The 25,738-nt window shown below is 38.3% G+C and overlaps 1 protein-coding gene across 8 annotated transcripts in view; it reads left to right on the top strand.

Moving 5' to 3' along the window:
* The first annotated feature begins 1,239 nt into the window (after window positions 1-1,239).
* WDR19 (WD repeat domain 19) overlaps window positions 1,240-25,738 on the top strand; it is a 107,531-nt gene continuing 83,032 nt past the window's right edge. For all 8 annotated transcript variants that reach the window (XR_009601023.1, XM_060416976.1, XM_060416977.1 and 5 more), the window contains exons 1-9: window positions 1,240-1,282; window positions 6,801-6,892; window positions 7,190-7,255; window positions 9,240-9,365; window positions 12,593-12,708; window positions 16,153-16,268; window positions 19,600-19,680; window positions 20,835-20,947; window positions 21,216-21,389. Coding sequence is in view for 7 of the 8 variants with exons in the window: in XM_060416976.1 (XP_060272959.1) it covers window positions 1,277-1,282; window positions 6,801-6,892; window positions 7,190-7,255; window positions 9,240-9,365; window positions 12,593-12,708; window positions 16,153-16,268; window positions 19,600-19,680; window positions 20,835-20,947; window positions 21,216-21,389 (890 nt within the window). In the remaining variant the exon portion in view is untranslated. The remainder of the gene's footprint in view (window positions 1,283-6,800; window positions 6,893-7,189; window positions 7,256-9,239; window positions 9,366-12,592; window positions 12,709-16,152; window positions 16,269-19,599; window positions 19,681-20,834; window positions 20,948-21,215; window positions 21,390-25,738) is intronic.

Genomic DNA, 25,738 nt, shown 5'->3' on the forward strand with positions numbered 1-25,738 from the left:
CTTCCCATAATTCAGTCTGTTATAATCAGATATATATGTGTGTGCGTGTAATATTTATGAACCCTTAATTGGCTCCTAGTTGCCTAAGGTTACTTGAGGAAGCCCCTGTGGTTAGGTTGTACGCACTGTGTGCCTAGGGCACATGTGCAGGAGTTAGAAAAGTCTCTGTGGTTATTTCTATAGCATCTGTGAATTTTCCTGAGTGTGTCTGGGAGGGGTTTTAGAGATCAGCTTGCATCCTTTTTGGCTAGGCCACTCCTTGTTGCACATGCCTAACTTGCTACCTAACAGTACTAACCACTCTAAAAAATGTGCTTTATTATTTGACCTAAATAACTGTGTCAAATACACATATATCATAATTATAAACACAAAGTAAAACTCGTATACACAGGGACAAAAACTAGAGAGAACTATAGCACCCTAATTAATACATTGATGTGAGACTTCATGTTTCTTTTCTCTTTTTAACTAATTTAATTCTCCCATATCGGCTAAACATAATACATACAAATTCGTAAGCTTTTCTCCTGTTAACTGGCCTTCTGTCAGTTTAATTCTCAGCCCCTAAAATTAAGTTTCTCCCTCTTAACATTCCCTAAATCTAATAAGTCCCATTCACTCTGTTTTAATTATTATCAATACAAAAACAATTTCCGAATTTCTACTTGTCTAACCTTTTTCTCCTTCACCCAATCACCTATTTAAGACATCTCCGATTAAATGTGTGGGTCTTGCAGCCAAATTTAAATATCTGAAGACACAAACATATTCCCAGCCAAAATCAGCCTCCAAATTGAATATCCTTTGAACAGCTGCAGTGTGAGCTCTTTGCGTGAACTGTGTAAGAGTACTGCCCCAGAAATCAACTCCCGCCTCTTCTTATACAACACTCAGCTCCTTGAAGTTCTCAGCGACTCTACTCGCCACCACTGATTTCTTTGTAGTCAGGGCCTAAGTTTACGCCGGCGGCTTCCACATCTCACAGAACTCTCCGGTGTCATCCAATCAGGGCCCAAGTAGAAAGCCAAAGCTCAGCAACGCCTCACGACGTTCAACTACTCAGGGCCTTGCTTCGCTGGCATCACGTGACTCAAGTCCCCGCCTCCCGCCCACTCCCTCCGTGGTTGTTTGGGGGCACCGCCCTTCAGCTGGCGCCCGCTGATTGGTTATTGCTCGCGCGGTCTCCTGGGTGACGGGAACGCGGTGGCTTTCTTGATGAAGACCGGGTGCGCTTGCGCACTTGTTAGATCGCGCGGCTGCTGGATCTTTTGAGATGAAGGTAAATAACTTACAAACCCGGGGGTGCGGGAAGATGCGACCACTGGCCAGTCCCTTAAACTCTCCGAGAGTCACTTTGAGGATAGAGGCTTGTGACCTTCCTTCCTTCTCCCGAGTGCTTGAGAAATGGGGAAGGGAGCGGGGTGACCCGGGAGAGCAGAGGCGAAGTTGAAGAAATAAGGGCAAAGGAAGGAAAATTGAAGAGACGGCGGGGAGGGAGGCCTCTCATTTCTGGGACCGCGGACGGAGTTGGTGCGTTTTGGCCACCCCTCCACTGCTGGAAATGAGCAGACTGGATCTGAAGAGACTCCGAATTCGCCCCAATTCACACGGCGGGCAGAACGAGTTTGGGGAAAAAAGCGTTTGGAGGATCCTTGTGAAGTTGGCTCGTTCGAGTGTCAGGAGCTGCCTCATTTCTTGCAGCTAAACACCTGGCAAGCCTCGCAGCTCTTCAGCTCCTTAAAATGAGTGAAAAGCTCCGAAAGAATCTCAAATTGTATTGGCTGTGACTGGCGCAATTTACAGATCATCTGCTGACGGTGTATATTATTCACGGGGAAATCTGCATGCACGGGTCTCAATCTCTAGAGCGTCATCCTTTGCATGCACCGTTTTTAGGATTGGGCTTCTTATGAACCCCATTCCCGGGTCACTGGCTACAGCTCATTCACCCATCGCCTTACCAAACAGCACCCCCGCCCCGCTCCTAGTGCCCCCTACTCCCCAACACCCCACCTCCCCACCGCCCCCCCCCCCACCACACACAGGCCCTGATCTGGCATAGAAATGGAAAGCTTAATTTTTTTCATTGTTTTGTACATTTTCGTGGCTATAGTGGAAATTGGAGTTGACCTGTAATCTTAATTCACATTTCTAAAGCTCTTCGCCATTTACGAAATACTTGTAGCTCAGTTGGTAAAGAAAATGCCTACAGTGCGGGATACCTGCATTCGATTCCTGGGTTGGGAAGATCCCGTGGAGAAGGAAATGGCAGCCCACTCCAGTATTCTTGCCTGGAGAATCCCATGGACTGTAGCCTGCCAGGATCCTCTGTCCATGGGGTCGCAAAAGTCCTACACGACTTAAGGACTAAACCATCAGTGTAAGGAGATATTGTTATTCCTGGTTTACAGTTGAGAATTCTGTGCCTGAGGCCATTTAATAGACCTGCTTTAAGCCCTACAGCTAATAAGTGAAAAGCAAAATCTGGAGTTCCCTGGTGATATTCCTTTCTTTCACTGTCAAGGGCCCAGGTTAGTTACCTGGTTAGGGAACTAGGATCCCACAAGCCATGTGGGTGGCCAAAAAACAATTGTATTAAAAAATAAAGATTGAAAAAAAAAAGATCGAAAGAAAAAAAAAAGCAAAGTCTAAGGGTTCGTTTTCTGGTTGTGAAGCTAGCACCCTTTTATGGGGTGTTGTATGTGTATAGAGCACCTGTTGACCTCCTTCGAAGAAAAATAGTATGTAAAATCACAACCAGAGGAGATCTACCAAGAAGCTAGTGACATTCAAATTTAGGGCACCCTCACTTGCATATAGGGGTTCCAGGGCAATGTGGTCATAAAATCGCAAAAGTAAAATGCTTTTATGCTTTTTTTTTTTAAAGGGTGTCCTTGCTCCACACAACTTGGATGCACCTGTGATTATAGGCACCTCTGTTTTCAGTAGAGGTGGATTTGATCATCTTTTTAACGTAGTAATTGCCGGTGATTGGTATAAAATTTAGACCATTGGAAGAGTTTTGTGTTACCATTGAGACTGTCACACCACCTGCAATTGTATCTAAACTTCACTTGCCTCAATATAGGCATCATTGTTTAATTTTTAATTTAACCTAATGTTAAAATGTAAATTCATTCATTCAAACTCTTATGGTCCTAGATGTTTTGTATCAACACTGTTTAATATAAATATAATGTAAGCCAATGTACTTTAAAATATTTAGTAGCCACATGACCTAGAGAGATGTTATGGGGAGGGAGGTGGGAGGGGGTTCATGTTTGGGAACGCATGTAAGAATTAAAGATTTTAAAATTAAAAAAAAAAAAAAGAAACAGGTAAGGTTACCTTTCATAATATATTTTGTTTTACCCAGTATATCCAAAACATTATCATTTCAACATGGACTCAGTATGAAAAATTATCAGTAAAGATAGTTTGCCTTCTTTCCTGTATTGTCTTTGTTTTTTTTAATATAAATTTATTAATTTTAATTGGAGGCTAATTGCTTTACAGTACTGTATTGGTTTTGCCATACATTGACATGAATCCACCACAGGGGTACACGTGTTCCCCATCCTGAACCCCCCTCCCCCCCCCTCCCTCCCCATACCATCCCTCTGGGTCATCCCAGTGCACCAACCCTGAGCATCCTGTATCATGCATAGAACCTGGACTGGTGATTCATTTCACATATGATAATATACATGTTTCAGTGCCATTCTCCCAAATCATCCCACCCTCGCCCTCTCTCACAGAGTCCAAAAGACTTCTGTGCATCTGTATCTCTTTTGCTGTCTCGCATGCAGGGTTATCATTACCATCTTTCTAAATTCCATATATATGTGTTAGTATAGTATATTGGTGTTTTTCTTTCTGGCTTACTTCACTCTGTATAATAGGCTCCAGTTTCATCCACCTCATTAGAACTGATTCAAATGTATTCTTTTTAATGGCTGAGTAATACTCCATTGTGTATATGTACCACAGCTTTCCTATCCATTCATCTGCTGATGGACATCTAGGTTGCTTCCATGTCCTGGCTATTATAAAGAGTGCTGCGATGAACATTGGGGTACATGTTGTCTCTTTCAATTCTGGTTTCCTCAGTGTGTATGCCCAGCAGTGGGATTGCTGGGTCATCTGGCAGTTCTATTTTCAGTTTTTAAAGGAATCTCAAAACTGTTCTCCATAGTGGCTGTACTAGTTTGCATTCCCACCAATAGTATAAGAGAGTTCTCTTTTCTCCACACCCTCTCCAGCATTTATTGCTTGTAAACTTTTGGATCGCAGCCATTCTGACTGGCGTGAAATGGTACCTCATTGTGGTTTTGATTTGCATTTCTCTGATAATGAGTGATGTTGAGCATCTTTTCATGTGTTTGTTAGCCATCTGTATGTCTTCTTCGGAGAAATGTCTATTTAGTTCTTTGGCCTATTTTTTGATTGGGTCATTTATTTTTCTGGAATTGAGCTGCAGGAGTTGCTTGTATATTTTTGAGATTAGTTGTTTGTCAGTTGCTTCATTTGCTGTTATTTCCTCCCATTCTGAAGGCTGTCTTTTCGCCTTGCTTATAGTTTCCTTTGTTGTGCAGAAGCTTTTAATTTTAATTAGGTCCCATTTGTTTATTTTTGCTTTTATTCCCAATATTCTGGGAGGTGGGTCATAGAGGATCCTGCTGTGATTTATGTCGGAGAGTGTTTTGCCTATGTTCTCCTCTAGGAGTTTTATAGTTTCTGGTCTTACGTTTAGATCTTTAATCCATTTTGAGTTTATTTTTGTGTATGGTGTTAGAAAGTGTTCTAGTTTCATTCTTTTACAAGTGGTTGACCAGTTTTCCCAGCACCACTTGTTAAAGAGATTGTCTTTTCTCCATTGTATATTCTTGCCTCCTTTGTCAAAGATAAGGTGTCCATAGGTGCGTGGATTTATCTCTGGGCTTTCTATTTTGTTCCATTGATCTATATTTCTGTCTTTGTGCCAGTACCATACTGTCTTGATGACTGTGGCTTTGTAGTAGAGCCTGAAGTCAGGCAAGTTGATTCCTCCAGTTCCATTCTTCTTTCTCAAGATTGCTTTGGCTATTCGAGGTTTTCTGTATTCTATACACATTGTGAAATTTATTTGTTCTAGCTCTGTGACAAATACCATTGGTAGCTTGATAGGGATTGCATTGAATCTATAGATTGCTTTGGGTAATATACTCATTTTCACTATATTGATTCTTCCAATCCATGAACACGGTATATTTCTCCATCTATTAGTGTCCTCTTTGATTTCTTTCCCCGGTGAGTGTTTTATAGTTTTCTATATATAAGTCTTTTGTTTCTTTAGGTAGATATATTCCTAAGTATTTTCATTGCAGTGGTGAATGGGACTGTTTCCTTAATTTCTCTTTCTATTTTCTCATTATTAGTGTATAGGAATGCAAGGGATTTCTGTTTGTTGATTTTATATCCTGCAACTTTACTGTATTCATTGATAAGCTCTAGTAATTTTCTGGTGTAGTCTTTAGGGTTTTCTATATAGAGGATCATGTCATCTGCAAACAGTGAGAGTTTTACTTCTTTTCCAATTTGTATCCCTTTTATTTCTTTTTCTGCTCTGATTGCTGTGGCCAAAACTATGTTGAATAGTAGTGGTGAAAGTGGGCACCCTTGTCTTGTTCCTGACTTTAGGGGAAACGCTTTCAATTTTTCAGGATAATGTTTGCTGTTGGTTTGTCATATATAGCTGTATTGTCTTTGAACATCTAAATTTGGACTACCTGTATTTCAAGTCCTCAATAAAATTCCAAGTACACATGTGGTTCGTGGCTTCTATATCAGATGTGCTCAGTGGTATTTGACCCTTTGGAACTTAAAGGACTTGAACCCTCTCCAGGCTCCTCTGTCCATGGGTTTCTCCAGGCAAGAATACCTGAGAGGGCTGCCATTTCCTCCAGGGGATCTTCCCGACCCAGGGATCGAACCTGGGTTTCCTGCATTGCAGGCAGATTCTTTATCACTGAGCCACCTGGGAAGCCCTCCATATTGTATACACAGTTCTTTGTTGTCTAAGTGAAAAGAATGATTTTTCAGTTGAAAAATTATCCACCCAATAGCCAAATTAAACACTTAACGATAAAGTGTATCGAATGGAGAAAGGAGAAAAAATACATTTTAAGGAGGTATAGATATTTTGTATTTCTGTCATGGTTAAGGTTTTTTAATAGCAACTTTATTAAATTTAATCTCCCCAAATCCATGCTATTAATAATTAGCTAAGTTCCCTGATAGCTCAGTTGGTCAAGAATCCACCTGCAATGCAAGAGACCTGGGTTCAGTCCTTGGGTGGGGAAGATCCGCTAGAGAAAGGATAGGCTACCCGCTCCAGTATTCTGGCCTGGAGAATCCCCATGGATTGTAGTCCGTGGAGTTGCAAAGAGTCGGACACGACTGAGTGACTTTTACAAATTCAAGTTTAAATTTTTTAAATTTTTAATAGTTATAAAACACTAAATCATAAATTTTTATAAAATTAACATTTAGAAACATTCAAAAGCATAAAGTTTTATAGTAAATGCTCCTGTGTATGTTGAGGTCTGTACTTGACCAGCCAGATTATGGTCATTTGGTTGGTTGGTTGGTTAATTGGTCATTTTATTTGTTACATTGTTGATTTCTTTGAGGTAAACTCTAGCATAAGCCTTCACCATCCTGGATCCTACTGTTTTCATTATTATGTTTTGACATCTTTTCTGACCAACTGTTAATTGAATGTTTTAAAATATAAAAATTATGTTGTGCTTTTTTAGCGTGTTTTCTCACTACTAGAAAAGACTTGGCTTGGCACACCAATACAGTTTACCTGGCAGAAAACATCAGGAAACTATCTTGCAGTAACAGGGTAAGATAACACTGATTGTTAGTAAATCATCCTGACTCCACATGGTTGTATGCCCACCAAACCACACCATCTGTTCAGTAGAAATTCTTGAATGATGGTTGCATGGTGAGATAAGTAATATATTCATTTCCATTAATATCACAATTCATAGAACCTTTTCCCTAGTGATAACTTTTTACATACAAATTATGAAACTATCATGAGAAAATATAGAAATCACTTGAATGTATAAGAAAACTCTTTGGATACATAAGAAGTAAAATTTAAATCATATCTTTTTGTTCTAATTCGTTTTAGAGCTGATCATATTGTGAAAATCTTTGATCGCCATGGTCAAAAAAGAAGTGAAATCAACTTATCTGGGTAAGTGCAGAGGTAGATCAAAAAATTTTTCAAACTTTGTGGCCTAAAAGATAAAAAAGCACTGTCTTAAAACTTATAATCAAGTAGAATTTTATAACCTATGTCTAACCTGTGTCTCTTCTTTTGCTTTCTCCATTTCCAAAGAGATTTAGTTTTGTGTACTATAAGCAGTTAATGAAATAGGTATGTAGCATATGAATTAAGAGTTTAATACATTCATTGACAGATAAGCTTTAAGGCAGAATTGTAAATGAGTCTCTGTGAAAGAATTCTTATTTAATTATAAACAAGCCTTAGTGTATATATTTGCAGGTAAGCCCTTACTGATGTAGTATTTCCTCTCTAATATAAATTGGGAAATAGTTACTTTCTACACTTTTTTTATCCTTTTTAAGGAAGTCATTCTAGATTACAGTAAGCATAACATAAGCATTTTTAATAATTCAGTGTGATCATTACCTGTATTAGTTATCTTACCCATAGTCTTAGTGACTATGATGATGTTTGCATAAGACCTAAGTGGTCTTAAGCAGCCAGGCTTTTGAAATTCACATCAGCCTTCTGTAGTTTATCAGCCACCATCTTTGCAAATTAAGTGGCTCTTCTTATCTCACACCCACCTAATGCCACCATTTTAGCATTTCGTATTGCTTTCTTAATTGTTGCTTCTGGTTTCTATATTCTGGGGAACAGAGGGCAAGCTAGTTATAATTATGTTTAAAATAAAGTGAAAGGCACTTAGTCAAAAACTTCTTTGATTAAGTTGTGTGAGCTTTATTACATAATCTCTGCAACATCGCTTTTGGTTATGCAATGTCCTTATTTTTTTGCTTCTGAGCTCTTTGCTGTATTCAACATAGCTCAATTGGACTGACAAAAGATCACCAGATAAACAAAATGCTATTATATGTTGTCTTTAATGATTTTATTAAGAATTTGAAAACCTCCCTCTTCCATACCTCTCAAAATCTGTGAAAATACTATAGAAAATATAAGATCCCAAAACATATTTTAACAGTTTGAAGAATAAAATAACTGAAGTGATTCCCAGGTCTCAAATGGAAAGCTGAGTGTTGCTTCAGGGGCCCTCAAAGTCTGAGATCTGAGCTAGAGCTGATGTAATAATAATAGGAATAAAGTGCACAGTAAATGTAATGCACTGGAATTATCCAGAATCCATCTCCCAACCCTGAGTCCATGGAAAAATTGTCTTCCACAGAAGGCCAAAAAGGTTGGGGACCACTGGGCTGGTGCCCAAAAACAGTCTCCAAATGAAAAACAGAATCAAAAGGAAGAAAAGGTTAATCTCCAGGGAAGTTCTTAAATTATAATAAACATTTGGAGTAATTTTAAACAGTAAGAAACTTATTAAATAGAGCATTTCCTATTTATAACTATTTTATTACCTTAAATTACTCTTCTTATCCTATTCAATATTAAGATATGAAATGAAAATAACTTTTCTTACTATGTATTTCAGAATTCAGTCTTTCTTACTGTTTGCAATCCTACATCTAACCAACCTTGCTCTGTTTAATACACAGCTTGTCTAGATAGTTCACTTATCAGTACCTTCTTTTTCCCTCTGTGCATCTGAAACAACCTTTCAAAAGTTGATCACACAAATTTCCTTTTGATTGCAGACGTGATTCCTTTCTAGAGTATTTTACCACAAGAGCTCAGCTCTTTACAGGTGTCAAGAAAATCTATTAACCTATTAGATATAATTGTATTTAATATAGTATGTGAAAATGATATTTAAAATAGAATTCAAAATGTTTCCATCCTCTCAACAACAAAATTGGTGTTAGTGTTATCCAGGCAGTGTATGTGGAGTTCTGTTTCTTACTTTAGAAAGTTTATGATTTTAAAAATTGATTAGACTTGCTATAGACAAAAATCACAAATGGTTAAGTGTTTAAATTTCTTTCCCCTACTTTAAAAAAAATGTGTAGTGATTGTTTTGTTCTCTTTTTGAAAAAAGGAACTGTGTTGCTATGGATTGGGACAAGAATGGAGATATTTTAGCAGTGATTGCTGAGAAATCCAGTTGCATTTATCTATGGGATGCCAACACGAACAAAACCAGTCAGTTAGAGAGTGGCTTGAGGTAAGAATAACTTTTTTTATGTTTTAAACCTTCACTTAGAAATACTATCTGCAGCTTTGATGCTAAAAAGGTCTTACTACATTCATTATAAATATGCCCTGATGAGTTATTTTCTTATAAAAGAGAAAAATTCATTTCTTTTAAAATTGTTATATATAATCCTATTAATTTTGCCCAATTAATTAGAATACAGTATCATTCTAAAGTATAAAGAGCTTCTTAAAAAGTTGCTTTCAATGGAATAGACTAAAAGGTCCAAAGAAGAGAGAAAAGATTTATGGGAAAATCTGGAAATAGGATGACTACAGGCATGACTGGATCTAGGGGTTGTAATGATGCAGTCTAGACATCTCACAGCTCTTTCTTTCTCTGTATTGACTTCTTCTAAGGCAGACTCTCTCTCTTTTTTAATTCTGTTGAAGTATAGTTGATTTATAATATTGTGTTAATTTCTGCTGTGCAGTAAAGTGATTCAGTTATACATATATATACTTTCTTTTTCATATTCTTTTTCATTGTGGTTTATCACATGATATTGAATATTATTCCCTGTGCTATACAATAGGTCCAAGTCATTTATCCATCCTATATATATTTAGACTCTTTTAATGGCTACTGACAGGTATCAGCTTCTACCATTCTTCACAGCAAGTTATGCCAGAGAAAAGGGCATGCCACTATTACATCACCAGTATCCTCTCAGTTCTTTAAAAGGTCTTTGAAAAGGGTAGGCAGGGCCATAGGGTTGATAATCCTACTCATGAAGATTGGGGTAAGGGTGGGGCAGTTCACAAGCGGAAGAAATCCTGGGCAGACAGAATAAATTATAGATCTCTGCTAAAATAGAAACTGTTTGCCATATGGAAAAGAAAAACTTGTCAGTATTTACAACTGAAACTGCAATTTTGACCTTGAACAAGTTGCTTAACCCCTGCTTGAGCCTCAGTTTCTTCATATATGTAAAATGAGTCTAGTAATAATATCTGCCTCATAGCATCATGTGGCCTATAAGTGCAGGAAGAGATCACACATCTACCATAAGATTAGACTTTACTTTTCCGACTTACTTATCAAGGAATAACAGAGCAGGTCAAAACAGCCCCCTAGTGCAGGTTCCCTTGACCCTCCAAAGTGACACACAAGAAATGCATCCGCAGGCAATAGTGTCTGACCAACATCAAGCCTTACTAGATCTGAGAACCTCCACTTCTTGCTCTGTCCTTTTACACTTCCATACGTCACTTTTCAGAAGGATTTTATACAGTCTGTGCTTCCATTCAAGAAAGTGAAAGTGTTAATTGCTCAGTTGTGTCCAACTCTTTGTGACCCCATGGGCTGTAGCCTGTCAGGCTTATCTGTTCATGCAGTTCTCCAGTGCCGGGAGCCAGCGTGAGGAATTCCACCCGTGACAAGGTCATGCGGCAGAGCTCTGATGGCAAGGCTAATCAGACCTCAGGTTTTCCCCCTGGAATTTCCTGAGCATCCACCCCCCCAAAAATAAGAATCTGCCTGCTTTTCCACTCTTCTAATATTCTCTGGAAAAAGTCAAATCAGGGCTTTAGTCTTCTGCATTTGAAAGGGATGTTTCAGCTCAAACCCCCTCTGATAACTCTCTAGCTTTCCTAACAGGTTCCCCTGGACCTCTTACAGCTTGTAAATTGCTTACAGCCCCCCAACCGCGAGAGGCACAGAGCTTAAAGCATCTTAAGATACAGAACCTTTTCTAAGAGCTAAAAATCATATCGGTGATGGGTTTTCACTGTTGACTCAATGATTGCCACCAGGCCTCCATATTCTTTATCTTTTAGGCACCTGGGAGGATGTTAATCAATGTAAACGGGATATGGAAAAGATATATAGTAGTTTTGATGTTAGCAACACTAGACTTTTGAGTTAATTACTTTTCTTTGTTATATATCACTGCACTCCTCTTGTGTCCTTGCTATGTAAGAATGTAACTTTATTTAGTGCTTTCTGAGAGTGGCACCAGACTTTGGGAAGATCAACACAAATAAGTCTTCTGGTTGACAAACCCTTATCAGAAAAAAAAGCTGTGAAATGTTAATTGGCCTTTTTGGCCAGAAGATGATATAAATCACCTAAGACTTGCGTATACAATTAGGTATGCAGAGGGAAAAGCCTGGTTTTGGTAAGAGTCTGGGCTGCTAACGCTGCATAACCTTGTGTTACCCATTGATCTCCATGTTTTATCAAAAGTATAAAAGGCCTTCTGAACAATAGAGGAGAGGGCCAGTCGCTGGACTGGTTTCCCCGTGTCTCCTCTCTAATTTCTGGCTGAATTCCCATCTGGGGCGTGGAGGCTCACCATGGCTACTTACTTGTCCCGGCTTTTAAGATCCATGCGAAGGGGAGCCCAAGGTGGGGCACCCCCCAATATGCAAGAGGACGCCAGTGGCCTAACATAGATGGTGCAAACTCCTTGTCTGGAATTTTATTGGCTTCCCACGTAAACCAAGTTATTCAGCCTTCTTTCTCCACTTAATTTTCCTACTACACTATTTCTTCCTAATCTAATCTTATATTTCTATATTAATAAATAAATAAGTTCTCCTCGCCAATGCCATCCCCACTTGGAATTCCCTGGATCCACCGGGGCTGGACCCCGGCACTCCAGGCAAGGATACTGGATTGGGTTGCCATTCCTCCTCCCAGGGATCTTCCAACCCGGGTCTCTCACATTGCAGGTGGATTCTTTACCATCTGAGCCACCAGGGAAGCCCAAACCTCCTTCTGAGATACCCTTAATAGTGACAGAGCTGGAAAATCTATATCCTTTTTCAAATCATGAATTCCCAATAATTTTTTCAGTTTATTATATCACATTTTTAGACTTGTTAAAAGCTTAAGATGTTATCCATTAAGATTTTTACGCCAATTAGAGTTACAACAATAATTAGTAGACAGATTAATAACTATCTTATCATTAGTCATCTCCTGAAATTTGAGATTCCATCATGACTGAGTTGAAGCCTTTTATTCATTATACATTTGTATTTTAGGTCTCACTGACTTAAGATCATTTTATAGTGTCTCAAAATACCTTTAGCACTTACTCTTTGTCCTAAATCATTAAAATTGTAATTTTATACTTCAGCTTCTAAGTGGGTATTACAGTTATTCATGAAATTCACAAAGCACTTTTTAAAAGGACTGCTTAGGAGGTTGTGGTTGTAAATTGTTTAGTAATTTATATCTTAATGTTACAGGGATCAATTGTCTTTCCTTCTTTGGTCAAAATTTGGAAGTTTCCTGGCCGTTGGAACTGTTAAAGGAAATTTGCTAATTTATAATCATCAGACATCTCGAAAGATTCCTGTCATTGGTAGGTTACAGCTGGAAACACTGCTAAATATTTGGGATGCTTTAACATAAATGTAAATTTTATCACCTCAGGTTTCCCTGATATTGCAGGGGAAATTTTGTAGTTTAAAATTGACTTCCCTTGTCAAGCCATACCTCTGTCTAACTAGAAGATCCATCTTCACTACCTACTAAGAACTTCCCAGGTTACATAGAACAGGTTGTGGTAAGGTGAGTGAGCCTGTGCCTCTGGACACCAGTACATTAACAGCATGATTTCCATCTGTCCCTTTCTCACCCAGATTATGCCTCTGGTATGGAGTAGCTCATGTGCCTATCAACACGTTAGTAGATGGGCTAAAACATTTGGCCACTTCTTGGGCATAGTATATCCATATTCCTAATTCTGACCCCTCACTCTCTCCAGTCACTAATTTAATCTGGGAGTGAACTAGGAGTTATTTTTACCTCAGGGTATATGACTGGAGGGTATGTGTATTTATTCCTTCTTTGACCTTCTTGATTCAGCCTCTTTGATTCCCCCAGCCTCTAAGCACTTAGCATCTGACTACCTGAAGGAAATAGTATTGATTTTTTTCAATTGTTGTAACATCATGCTGGTGAGGGGGTGAAATGGGTAGGCTTAATTACATATAAGTGGCCAGTATAATCTGCTAATGGAAGAGTTAAATGCTGGAGATAATAGTGCCCACAGAATACTTGAGAAAGTGCTTTTCAGGTAAAGACACTTATTCATTTCAAATTATTTTCACATATATGTATATCTTTCATATGGGTATTTTTAGCACTCTAGCTGTACAGTTACATCATTGATCCATTTGAAAAATTGAACTAAAAAATCAGCTTTCACCATGTAAATTAATTGACTTCAGTAGGCATTTTCTGTATCCCACTTCATTTATAGGCATGTCCTACCAGTTAACTTACAGTCCTTAGATAGCTTAACACTTGAGGTAATAAGAATCATGTCAAAACATGATTATTTTGTGTCATTATTTGTTCATATGTACATGATTTTATATGTGATCTTTGTGTTTAATATGAATATTGATTCTAATTCAGTCTAATTTATTAACTGTGTAAAATAGACCTGAAAATATTCAGGTTAGTTGTACACGTTAGGCCCTTTCACTGCCTCTTTCAGAGTTTGTTGTGATTTGTAGGTGTGCTTTTTTCTCCTCTGAAATAATTTACTTTTCTAAAACCAAGGCATTTCACTTCCAGAAGCAGCTGCACAAATGCACAATCAGCAGGTGGTTTTTACAGTAACTAAATATCTGTTCCCTTGTTACATCTTGCTCTGATTTCTTTCCTAGAACTGGGTTAGATACAGGCAATCCTCACTTTGCATGATTCTAATATGCATGAATTTCATTGACCACAGTTTACTTAATATTGCCAGTTTCCCAATAACATGATTCACATTTCAGTAACTGTGGTATATTCCTGTAAGTTAATATTAATTAAATGAGTCAATACCTGCCCAGAACACTGTTAAGTAAGCACACGAAAATGTTAACTGTTGTCGCTGATGTTAAGACTAACCTGAGTTCTGAGCACTGGAAGAAAAGGATAGATTTTCTTCTCTCTGTCCTGAGTGTAGGGTGAAGTTTGTCCTTGGCATCTTTCCACCTCTCTTAATGTACTCCTTTATCCCTTCTAATACCTGTTACTTTGGACACTCCAGTTCCATTGCACTACCTAAATCTCTTAATCTATGATCAGCAAAATTTCCTATATTCCAGTCTCTTCTCTGAATGTTCCCTTCATTTTTGTGCTCTGGTCTCCGGTTTGAAATGTTACCTCTGTAGTCCCATGTTTGTCTCTTCCAGACTCTAGACTCATGCAAGCAATTGCTTACTCAAGAGCTCCAGTGAAATTTCTAGTAAATACTTCAGATTTGATATCACCAAACCGTGCAGCTGTTCCCTCTCATCGTTGGTATCTTTTCATCCTCTTGGACGTTTAAGCCAAATCTTACTGTTATCCTGACTCTTATCTTCCTCATACCCTCTATACCAAATGTGCCAGAAAATCTGACAAGATCTACCTCCAAATATGTCCAGAATCAACTGGTCTCATCACCTCTGCCAGAACCACCACCACCATGGTGTGGAGCTCAGACATCTTCTGCATCTCTGCAATCTCTTAACTGGTCTCCCTGCTTCAACTCTTGCCCTGCTATAATAATATTCTCAACTCAGAAGCCCGAGTGAACCTTCTGCTCAGAACTCTCCAGTGGCTCTTCATGTCACCCAAGATCAAAGTCAGAATCCTTACAATGTCAAGCCAAGCCCTCTGTGACCTGGCCCTTGAAAACTGTGATTTCATCTCTTAGTTACCTTTCTCTACTTCCTGGCCTCCCGCCACACTGTTCTCCTAGCTGAGCCTCTAACACACTGGACACACTCTTGCTTCAGGGTCTACTGACTTAATAACTATTTATTTAGAGCCTGCTTTCTGCAGAGATACTGTATTAGGTTCAATAAGGGGTACAAGGAATAAAATAAGCATGATCTCTGTCTCAATAACAGCTAAAATAGCTAACACTTATATAGCATTTCCTGTATGGCTGGCACTCTTCTAAGTGCTTTAGCTCATTTGATCCCCAACCCTGTGAGATAGCTTCTACTATTATCCCCAGTTTTTGGATAGTGTAACTAAGGAATAGAAACATTAACTTACCCAAGGATTTGTGATAAGTAGTGGAGCCGCTTACTCAAAATAGGCAGCCTGCCTCCAGAAACTGTATACTTAACCTTGAGGCTCTTGAGTATTTATCTATTCTAGGACCTTTAACGAATACCTGGTGTCAAGTCATGTAATTTCCACCCCAAAATGTAGTTTTTGCACTGACTAGATTGCTTCATTAAAAAGCATTCTGTTACTTAGTGGCTCTCTAATATCCTTCACTAGCTAAATGACTCAGTTCTTAACATAACTCTCACTAAAGTGCATTCAAATTTGTACCTCAATATTGTTACGAATTACTGTATGTCTTTTAGTTATATACAAATAATCAAAATTGTGATGTTGATTTGGCTTATGCCAAGGGTCTCCCACATCATAAAGCTGAATATAATAAAGATAACTTCAGTGCTTTGAGATTTACTTCTTTTAAGACATTACTGTGATAGGTCTTGTTATATGGTTAAACAAACAAACTTGCCGAGGGGTGGGATATCTTTTTAAGTTAGGACCTATGCTCATATTCACATAAAAAGCTGGAAAATAGGATTGCCCTTATATACAATTATCTTGATTTAAAACTTGTTATAAACTGTTTTAAATAAGGCTGCTTAGACACTAAACTGCTTTGAGATTTTAAATTCCTTGTTTGTTTAACTTCCATAGTATATTATCTAACTTTGAAATTACCATCACAGATTTTGTAAAAAAATTTTTTTTGAGAAATCAATATGTACAAAAATCATCTCTTTTGCAGGAAAACATACTAAGAGAATCACATGTGGATGCTGGAATGCAGAAAACATGCTTGCTTTAGGTGGTGAAGATAAAATGATTACAGTTAGTAATCAGGAAGGTGACACAATAAGACAGGTAATACAGTAACATCTCTTTGACTTGCTGTGTTCAGATTTTCCTCCAAAATAAAGTTTGTCTATCAAACTGACCTATAAAATTTTAAAATCTCTATGAGAGATGTTTACAATAACTTCATATTCTAAACATCAAGTTTTTTCTTTTTATGTACTAGGACATTTTTCTTTTAATACAAATACTTTGTCCAAATTTCCTCCTTTGTACACTTCCCGTTGGCTAGTGTTAGCTTGGATTATCAGCTCTGTGGTTATAATCAACCATTATATTTGTGAATATCTCTTATTTTATATGGGTATTTATAATGTAAATCTTAACCACTGGACTCAGCCAGATCTGCCTGATTCTGAAGCCTACTCCTTTAGCTGATATGTTAAATTGGTTCCAAACTAATCCTAATTAAATTTAATTTTAGGATTAAATTTTACTGCTGTTCAAATTTCCCATGATTAAGGGAATATGTATTACCCATAGCTATATAATCTTACCAGTGGCAAAATTTCAATTCGGATGACTTGGCTGATGGTTTATTTAGTATTTCTAGAGCAATAGTGACTGACACATTCTTTGAATACTGCTAGTTTTACATTAATAGGTCCTTCATTAGCTATTTATTGCTGCATAACAAATTACCCCTGAAACTTAGCAGTTTAAAATAACAGATGCTGCTTTGCCATTTTTGTGGGTGAGTAGTCCAGACACAGCTAAGCTGAGTGCTTCTGCCCCAGGGTCTCACAAGGCTGCGGTCATTTTAGCAGTCTGGACTGCAGTCTTATCTGAAGTCTTGACTAGGGACAAGTCTATTTCCAAGCTCATGCGGTTGTTGAAATGCAGGCTGTTAGGCTCAGGGCTTAGCTCCTCTCACTATTGACTGGAAGCCTGCCTCATTTTATAGTCACATGTATCTATCCATAGCATATCTCACAACAAAGCCACTGGCAAGAGAATGAGAATAGTCATTCAAGACTTAAGCCATAACCTCTTAATAAATAACCTGATCTCAGAATTATTTTTGCCATATTCTGTTCTCTAGGAGTGAGTCACTAGGCTCAGCACATACTCAGGGTCTGGGTGGCAATTGCACTAAGGCATAAAAACCAGGAGGCGAGGACCATTGTGGACCATTCTAGAGGATGCCTGCCATAGGCCCCCTTCTCTCAGGAAGAGAAAACTAATCATGATAAAACACATGTAGCCTTATATGATTGTCAAATGTGTGATATAGCCTACAGACCCTGTACCATTTGTGAGATAGAGGAGATAAATGAATGTTGGATTGTGAATTTGTAAGAGAGAAGATCTAAATCAGTCAAGGGTGAAGGCTAAACTATTTTAACAGAGACCCAAAATGACAAGGACTCTTAAGAATACCGTAGTTCGGGTGGCTTTTTCCTCTTTCATTTTATCATACAACAGAGGTAAGCAGGTCATCTGTGTATCTCTGCTTCTCCAGGTTGTGTAAAGTCCCCCTTCTCTCCTTCCCCACCCTTCCTTCCATCTTAATGTTTTGCCATTTATTAGGGTATTTTGTCCTCATTAGCACCACATCTGCATTTCAGCCCCAGGGAAAGGAAAAAGAGAAGTGGAGTGCAAGAAATTGTAAGCTACCTGATCTGGGAGATGCAGTCATTACTGCCATTCATATCACACAAACCTAGTCATATGGTCAAACCTAAGTGCTGCCATGGAAGCTGCTAATTTAGTCTCCCTAGGTGACCATGTGCCCTGCTAAAACTTGTTATAGAGGATATTGGAAGACTTTTGTCATTCACTCCAAGCAGAACAGAACAAAGATAAGAGGAAAAACTTACTATGGCTCGTTCAAGACTGGAATGACTGAAAATTTGGGCTTTGAGAATTTGCAGAAGTCTGAAGAAGAAGGTTGGTTCTTATATCTGGAAAGCTTTGAAAGTGAGGTAGAAGTAACTCAGCGTGATTCCAGTGATTCTTAGGGAAGGCATTGCTGTAAAAATAGTTTCTAGAAACCTTGTAATTTTCATCAATCTGTATTGGTATCCTCTAGAATTCTAATACTACAGGCCCTGCTCTTGTGTCCATACCAGACATCATCAGTAGAAACTGGCATTTTTTTCTTCACTGAAATCAAGACATGACCTTAGAATACTGTTCCGCATATAACATCCCAGGAAGCCTCTACCACTGAGCTGTTATTTACATACAAGATAACTATCTCCCATTTTTAATCCCAAGAATTATGCTTCCAGAATATGACATACTAAAGTTGTAATTTAGTAAACAAAGCATACATTGTAAGTATTGTTTCATCTGGTATTTTCTCCGAATTGCTTATACTTGGCTATTCTGCAGAGCACTCCATCGTTACTCCTGTGGATTTATTTTTCACTTATCCTGCTTGTCTTGCTTCCTAAATCTGAAGATTGCTGTCATTCGTCAGTTCTGAAAAATTCTTAGTCATTGTCTACTTGAAATTTGCCTCTTGCCCTTGCTCTTCTCTTTCTGCAGCAACTGTTAGACATATGTTTGACCATCTGATGTCTCTTAATCTCTCTTCAATAGTTTCTTTTTGTCACTCTGTGCAATCTTCAGGATAATTTCCCACAAATCAGTTCACTTATTCTTCAAATACATCTAATCTTCTATCCCGTCAGTCCTTCCCATTGTAATGACCCTAATTTTTATTGGTGGAAAGTACTTTGTAGTTCTTTTTTAAAACCTGCTTGGACTTTTAAAGAAAGTGTTGTCTTTTCTTCTATTTATGAGTCTTTTTATGTTTGTAATCATTTAAAAAGTATTTTATGATCTTTTTCTGATAATTTTGTTCTTTTTAGATCTGCTGACCCTTGCTCTTGGTACATTGCTTGTGAATTTTCTCATTTTGAATTGGGAGCTCACCTACTATAGGAAGTTGTTTGCAGCCTTGGAAGAGGCTTTAGATTTGTTTTTGCTGAACACTGCAGGGAGTTTCTAGACCACTCAGAGTATAACTTTGGACCTTAGACCACAATGAGTATAGGAGGGAAACTGACTTGAAAAGCTCGAGTCAAATGGGTTCATTATCATCTCTCTTTATCAGCCAGGTATCTGCAGCATCAGTTCCTGCACTCACTTTGCTTTTCAGTTTGATCTTTGCCTATGGGCCACAGAAATCTTCCTTACCTTCTTTCAGGCTTATCTTAGCCATTTAATAAGATACATGTTCAGTTTTATCCTGAATTTCTAGAACTTTGTAGCAGTGGGATTTTCAGGTTATTCAGTCCAACGTATTCAGAAATGAAAGCAAGTTCCCTGTTTTGTTAATGGAATTTGGATGTGGGGTTTATTCATGGTGATACTATGTTCATCTCCACAGATACCAGTGAGATCGGAGCCTAGTGACATGCAATTTTCCATGATGAAGACTAATGACCGAACCTCCGTTGCTGAAAGCACAGTAAGTGTTCTAAATCCAGGCCCAAATTATTTTGGTAATTTTGTAGGGTATACTGTCTCCTTTTCTGGAATGGTTCAAAATCTCCATTAGAAAATCATGGTGCATCTCTTATTAAACCGACATAGACCCCAGTTTCTCAGGCCTAAAGGTTGTTTCTGCTGCCACCTAACATCAAAACAATTGAAGACAGCGTCCTGTAGCTCTGTTGTTGCTCTCCGTATGGTAGCAAAAACAGTGGGGGCGCCTTGAAAAACAAGAGTATTGATTTCTGCATCTTTCAGATTTTTTCATTCTTATCAGATATGGGGACCAGAATGCCAGAAATTACTAGTTTTATTTTTTTAACACCTTAGAATTATTTTCCATGCCACATTTTAACATTCTGAAGTCCAGATGGTTTTCACAATCAACCAGAATATATTTAATGAAGTAATGTTTTTCTTTATTTCTTAAAAAGATGTTATATTGACAATGACTCATAACCAATAGCATCTTCAAAGCAAGGAAATATACCAAAGTGTTTCTGTTTATATATATAAATATCCATTACCCTTAGTGAGCCCAAATTGGTAATGTGCTCTTCTGTCTCAATACAGTTACACTCTCAGCTGAGAATTACAGTTTAGTATTGGCCTGTGAGTAACAGGGATACTAGTCTAGCCACATTGACCAGTGCCCTGCAGTGATGGAAGAAGTGATGATATAAAAAGCTGAGCTAGATTATCCACACAGGTGTGGACAGGTAGTCCCACGTGGTTCAGAGTCAAAATCAGATGGCCTTAGGGTAGAAGAGTTGCTATACTCTGAATGTGAGTTTAATTCCAATGGAACTGTGTCACAGTTACCTGCTTGTACTGCACGGTACTCTTATTAGAGGTACAGAGAATTTTAAAAAGTTACTCCATTGAGCTATTTTAGTATACTTCCAAGAGTATATTGGGTATGTGTAAACCCAAGGATCCTTCCCAGACTACATTTTAGGAAAATGGTACAAATGTTTTGAGTTAGTCATGTTGTTTCCTGATTAATTTATAACATTTAACACTAAATTTGGCTCAGTTCTTTTTCTAAATTAGGTTTATGCTATTTGAATTTGCTTATTAGTCTTTTCATGAAGTACTGAACATTCCTCTCATAATTCCTATTTTTGGCAGATAAGTGTAGTGGTTGGCAAGAAAACTTTGTTTCTTTTTAATCTGAATGAACCAGATAACCCAGTTGATATGGAGTTTCAGCAACACTATGGCAACATTGTCTGCTACAGTTGGTATGTACAGAAGCACAATACACAGAGTTTTTCCTTACTAATTATAATGTGTTTCCTTTTCGTCTGTAGCATTTTCACTCCTCTATGTGACATTTTCTGGATTGCAGTCTGAGACTTAACGTGTGAAACTACCTAGCATGTTATCTGGCAAATAGACCCTTGATAAATGATATTCTCTGTTTCCTTAAAGTTAAGGTACTTTTTTATTACTGTATTGCAAATGACAATTAATCTTCCTTTTACTATATTACTGCCTTTGTTGCTGTAGGTACGGTGATGGCTACATCATGATTGGTTTTTCTCGTGGAAATTTTGTGGTCATTTCCACTCATATTCGAGAGATTGGTCAAGAGATATTTCAGGCTCATGACCATAAAGACAATCTAACCAGTATTGCAGTATCACAGACCCTTAACAAAGCTGCTACGTGTGGTGATAACTGGTAAGTTATATTCACATATTCCTAGGAAAGCTTATTTAAGGAATAGTCAAGAGATTCAACAAGATGTTGTTAACTAATGTTCATCTACCCACCATACTTGCAGTATTAGAACATGTTTGCAATTGAAAATTTCTAAAATACCTTTACCTTTGCCTTGAACACTCAGGGTAAAACCTAAAATACTAAATGTGTACCGGATACAAAACCTAAAATGGAGTATACTTTAAAATCAGTCATAAAAATAAAATGAGCACTTCTGGGTAACAGGGAGTAAGTACCCTTGACCCTGTCTCTCTCACCAAATACAGCCGTAAAACCTGAAGAGAACTCATGAAACAGCTATGTAAGGATTCTGAAAAGTAAATAGTAGCAGGCAGATTGGAGAGGAAAGCCCACATTTGAAGTACCACTGAGCCAGCGGTGAGTCTCCTGTGTGTCTTCTGGTCTCAGCCAGGACTCAAGGCAGCCTGAGACCTGGACGTAAGCACTGGAGCAGAGACAGACAGAGCTCTGAAAGAAGCCCTTTAGTTCTGGCTCAACTTTCAGTAAAGAGAACTCCTAACACTCTGACTAAGTTGGGGAAATCCCTCAATTTTCTCTTTTTCCCCCCCCTTCTTTGTTCTTTCATGCCCTAGCCATCAAGCGGCCCACCATGGCAGTGACAGCAAGGACCCACAGGCACCTGAAACCCTGAAGGAAGCTAACCTTCCTCTCCAGTTGGGGGAACTGTGGTCCCAGGAAGATGGGGCATACCCCCGCTGTTTATTTTTCTCTCTGTCCTTTCACTGCTTGGCTAACGGTGCAGTTGTAGGAAGACCAAAGGAGAATAACTAGAGCCCAGCTTTTGTGCTGGAAGACCAACAAGGGGAAGTCCAGGTATATTCTGATATACCTGGGAGGTCCTAGAGAAGGAGGAACTCTGGAAAGTAATCCTACAAAGATACTTATGTAGTCCCAGGTTCATCTCTGAGCTTTGTGTGTGTATCATATCCTACATGCCTGACAAAGACTTTGAGAACTGAACTAAGGGATAGACCATAGCCCAGGTCCTGTACTGGCCACTGAGTGGACCATACAAGGACATACCTGAATACCACTGCCAAGGGTTTGGAAGTGGAACAGACATTGAAATCATAGCCCACAGAAGGCTGGTCGAAATGTGTGGCCCTAACCCAACTGGGCCAATTGCCTCCTTAAAAAAAAATTTAACTTCTTCCGTGGGATTTAAACAAGACAGAGTCTCATAACATAATTGTCAAACTGTCCAGAATATAACCCCAATTTGCTTGACACATGAAGAATCAGGAAAATTTTGACTGACTTGAGAAAAGACAATCAAAGGACCCCAGTGCTGAGGTGATGCATGTAGCAGCTATTATAAAAATGTTGCAAAAGGTAACAGCATTCTCAAAACAGACTGAAACATAACCTCAGGGGGGGAAAAAATGGAACCTATAAAGAAGAACCAAATGGCAATTCTAGAACTGAAAAAATAAAATTAATACAGTGTATGTAATATCAGAATAGAAATCACAGTAAAAGAGTTGGTGAACTTAAAGATAGATCAATAGAAATACCCATTCTGAACACACAGGAAAAGATTTTTTAAAAAAACAGCCTCAGAGACCTTGAAACTACCAAAATGTCCAACATTTGTGTCATTAAAATCTCAAAAATAAAGGTTGGAAGCATCTCATGTTTGACAAAAGACAAACTATATATTATACAAGCTCAGCAAACCCCCAAAAGGATAAATCCAAAGAAATCTAGGCCCAGACTCATCATGGTTAAACTGCTAAAAGCTAAAGGCAAAGAAAAGGTTTGAAAGAGAACATTTTGAATGACAGCAGATTTCTCACCATAAACCGTAGTGACCAGGAGGAAACTCATAACACTGTTAAATTGCTGAGAGAAAAGAATCGTCAACCAAACATCCATCTATATCCAGTAAAAATAGCAATCAGTAATGAAGGTGAAATAAACATTCTCAGATGAAGGAAAATGAAGAGAATTTACTGCCAGTGGGCCTCCTCTAAAAGAACTACTGAAGGAGGTTCTTCAGATAGGCGATAACAGATGACAGAATGAAACTTGGAATGTCAAAAATAAAAGGAAGGCAATAGAAACGGAAACTAACAGTAGATAAAGTGAAGGTGTTGGTCACAAAGGCTACTGGTGAAATCACATCAAGAACTTATATTTTTTTATGACCGTGGGCTGCTATGAAGAGGGCATGCATGTGCATAAAGGGACTAGTGTTCATTTCATTTAAGATCACTGCAGGCCACTTGGCCAAACAAAATAGATGCCAGGGCAGCTGTATCATGGTGTAACTTAGTTAAACTCTCAACAGACTTTGATAACACTATAAACCAACTAGACCTAGCAGACATCTACAGAACACTCCACCCAGCAACAACAGAGTACACATTTTTTCCAGACACCCATGGAGCATTCACCAGTGTAGACCATATCCTGGAGTGTGAAACAAACCTCAACAAATTGAAATCATATAAAATGTGTTAAGCCATCATGTAATCATACTTGAAATTGGTAACAACAGGAAATTCTCTGTGTACTTAGACATTAGCCTACTTCCAAACAATTCACGGGTCAAAGAGTAAATCTAAAAGTAAACTAGAAAATACATAGAACTGAGTGAAAATGGAAATGTACATTTGTTGTTCAGTCACTCAGTAGTGTCCAACTCTTTGTGACCCCATGCATGCCAGGCTTCCCTATTCTTCACCATCTCCCAGAGCTTGCTCAAACTCACATCCATTGAGCTGGTGATGCCATCCAACCATCTCATTCTCTGTTGTCCCCTTCTGCTCCTGTCTTCAGTCTTCAATAGATGTACATAGCAATATCTATTTCAGGCGGCTAAAACAGTGCTGAGAAGAAAAATTATAGTACTAAATTGATATAGAGGAAAGAGAAAAGACATCTAATCAATTATCTAAGTTCCTATCTCAAAAAACTAGAAAGAGCAAAACAAGCCCAGAGCAGAAGGAAGAAAGTAACAAAGAGCAGAAATTGAAAACAGGGAAAAAATTTAAAAGCCAGGGGTTTGAGGGGAAAATTGATAAATCTCTAGCAAGGATGACAAAAATAGAATACAGTTCACCAATATCATGAGTGAAATAGAAGTTTCACTACAGATCTGAAAACCGCTAACAAAGCAGTACTACAAACAACTTTATACTCAGAAATTTGACGACTTGGAACATAGGAAGCAACTCAGTCGAGGGTACATTTTTATGTGCCTACTGGCCATCTGTATGTTGTCTTTGGAAAAATGTCTATTAAAGTCTTCTGCTCATTTTTCAGTTGGGTTGTTTGGTTTTTTTGTTGAGCTGTATGAGCTGTGTATATATTTTGGAGATTAAGCCCTTGTCTGTCGCATCATTTGCAAATACTTTCTCCCATTCTGTAAGTTCTTTTCGTTTTTGTTGTTGGTTTTTTTTTTTTAATGGTCTCCTTTGCTGTGCCAAATCTTGTTAAGTTTGATTAAATCCCATCTGTTTATTTTCACTTTTATTTCTATTGCCTTGCTAGACTGACCTAAGAAAACATTGATATGATTTATGTCAGAGAATGTTTTGCCGATGTTCCCTTCTAAGAGTTTTATACTATCTTGTCTTAGATTTGTCTTTAAGCCATTTTGAGTTTATTTTTGTGTGTGGTGTGCACAAAAGGGTGCACATCACCCTTTTGAGGATGTGCTCTAACATCTGATCTACGTGCAGCTGTCCAACTTCTCCAGCACCACTTGCTGAAGAGACTGTCTTTTTCCCATTGTGTATTCTTGCCTCCTTTGTTGAAGAGTAATTGACTATAGGTGTACGGATTTACTTCTGGGCTCTTTGTTCTCTCTCTTATTTCACAGTCACGTGTGGACCTACAATTATATAAAAATTTTAATTAAATGAAAATGGAAAATATATGAAGAAGAAGCACTGGGAGGGTGGAGAAGGGACAAAGGAAGGAGAGAGCAAGGGAGACAGGAAGAAAGAAATACCACTATTAGGTCCCAACATCATGCTACACAGGTTTCACTTGCATAAGCCTACTTACCCTTCACAATAACCCTTTGAAGTAACATTATACCTCTACTTTTCAGAGCTTTCCACCTAGGCCTTTCCAAATCTTTCTTTTATACCTCACTTATTTTTGTAGGAAGGAACTCTTAGAGCAGTGGATGGGGGGAGAGGAGGGGAGGACACGTTGCAAAGAGAAACCTGCTTCATTTTACAACAATCAGTACTGCTCAGGGGAAAGTTTTCTGACTCAAACTTTTCCTCAGGATCTTCAGCCTCCTTGTTCCTGACTGTAGATCAAAGAACTAA

Source organism: Ovis aries, chromosome 6, assembly GCF_016772045.2.
Source record: "Ovis aries strain OAR_USU_Benz2616 breed Rambouillet chromosome 6, ARS-UI_Ramb_v3.0, whole genome shotgun sequence".
Lineage (NCBI taxonomy): Eukaryota > Metazoa > Chordata > Mammalia > Artiodactyla > Bovidae > Ovis > Ovis aries.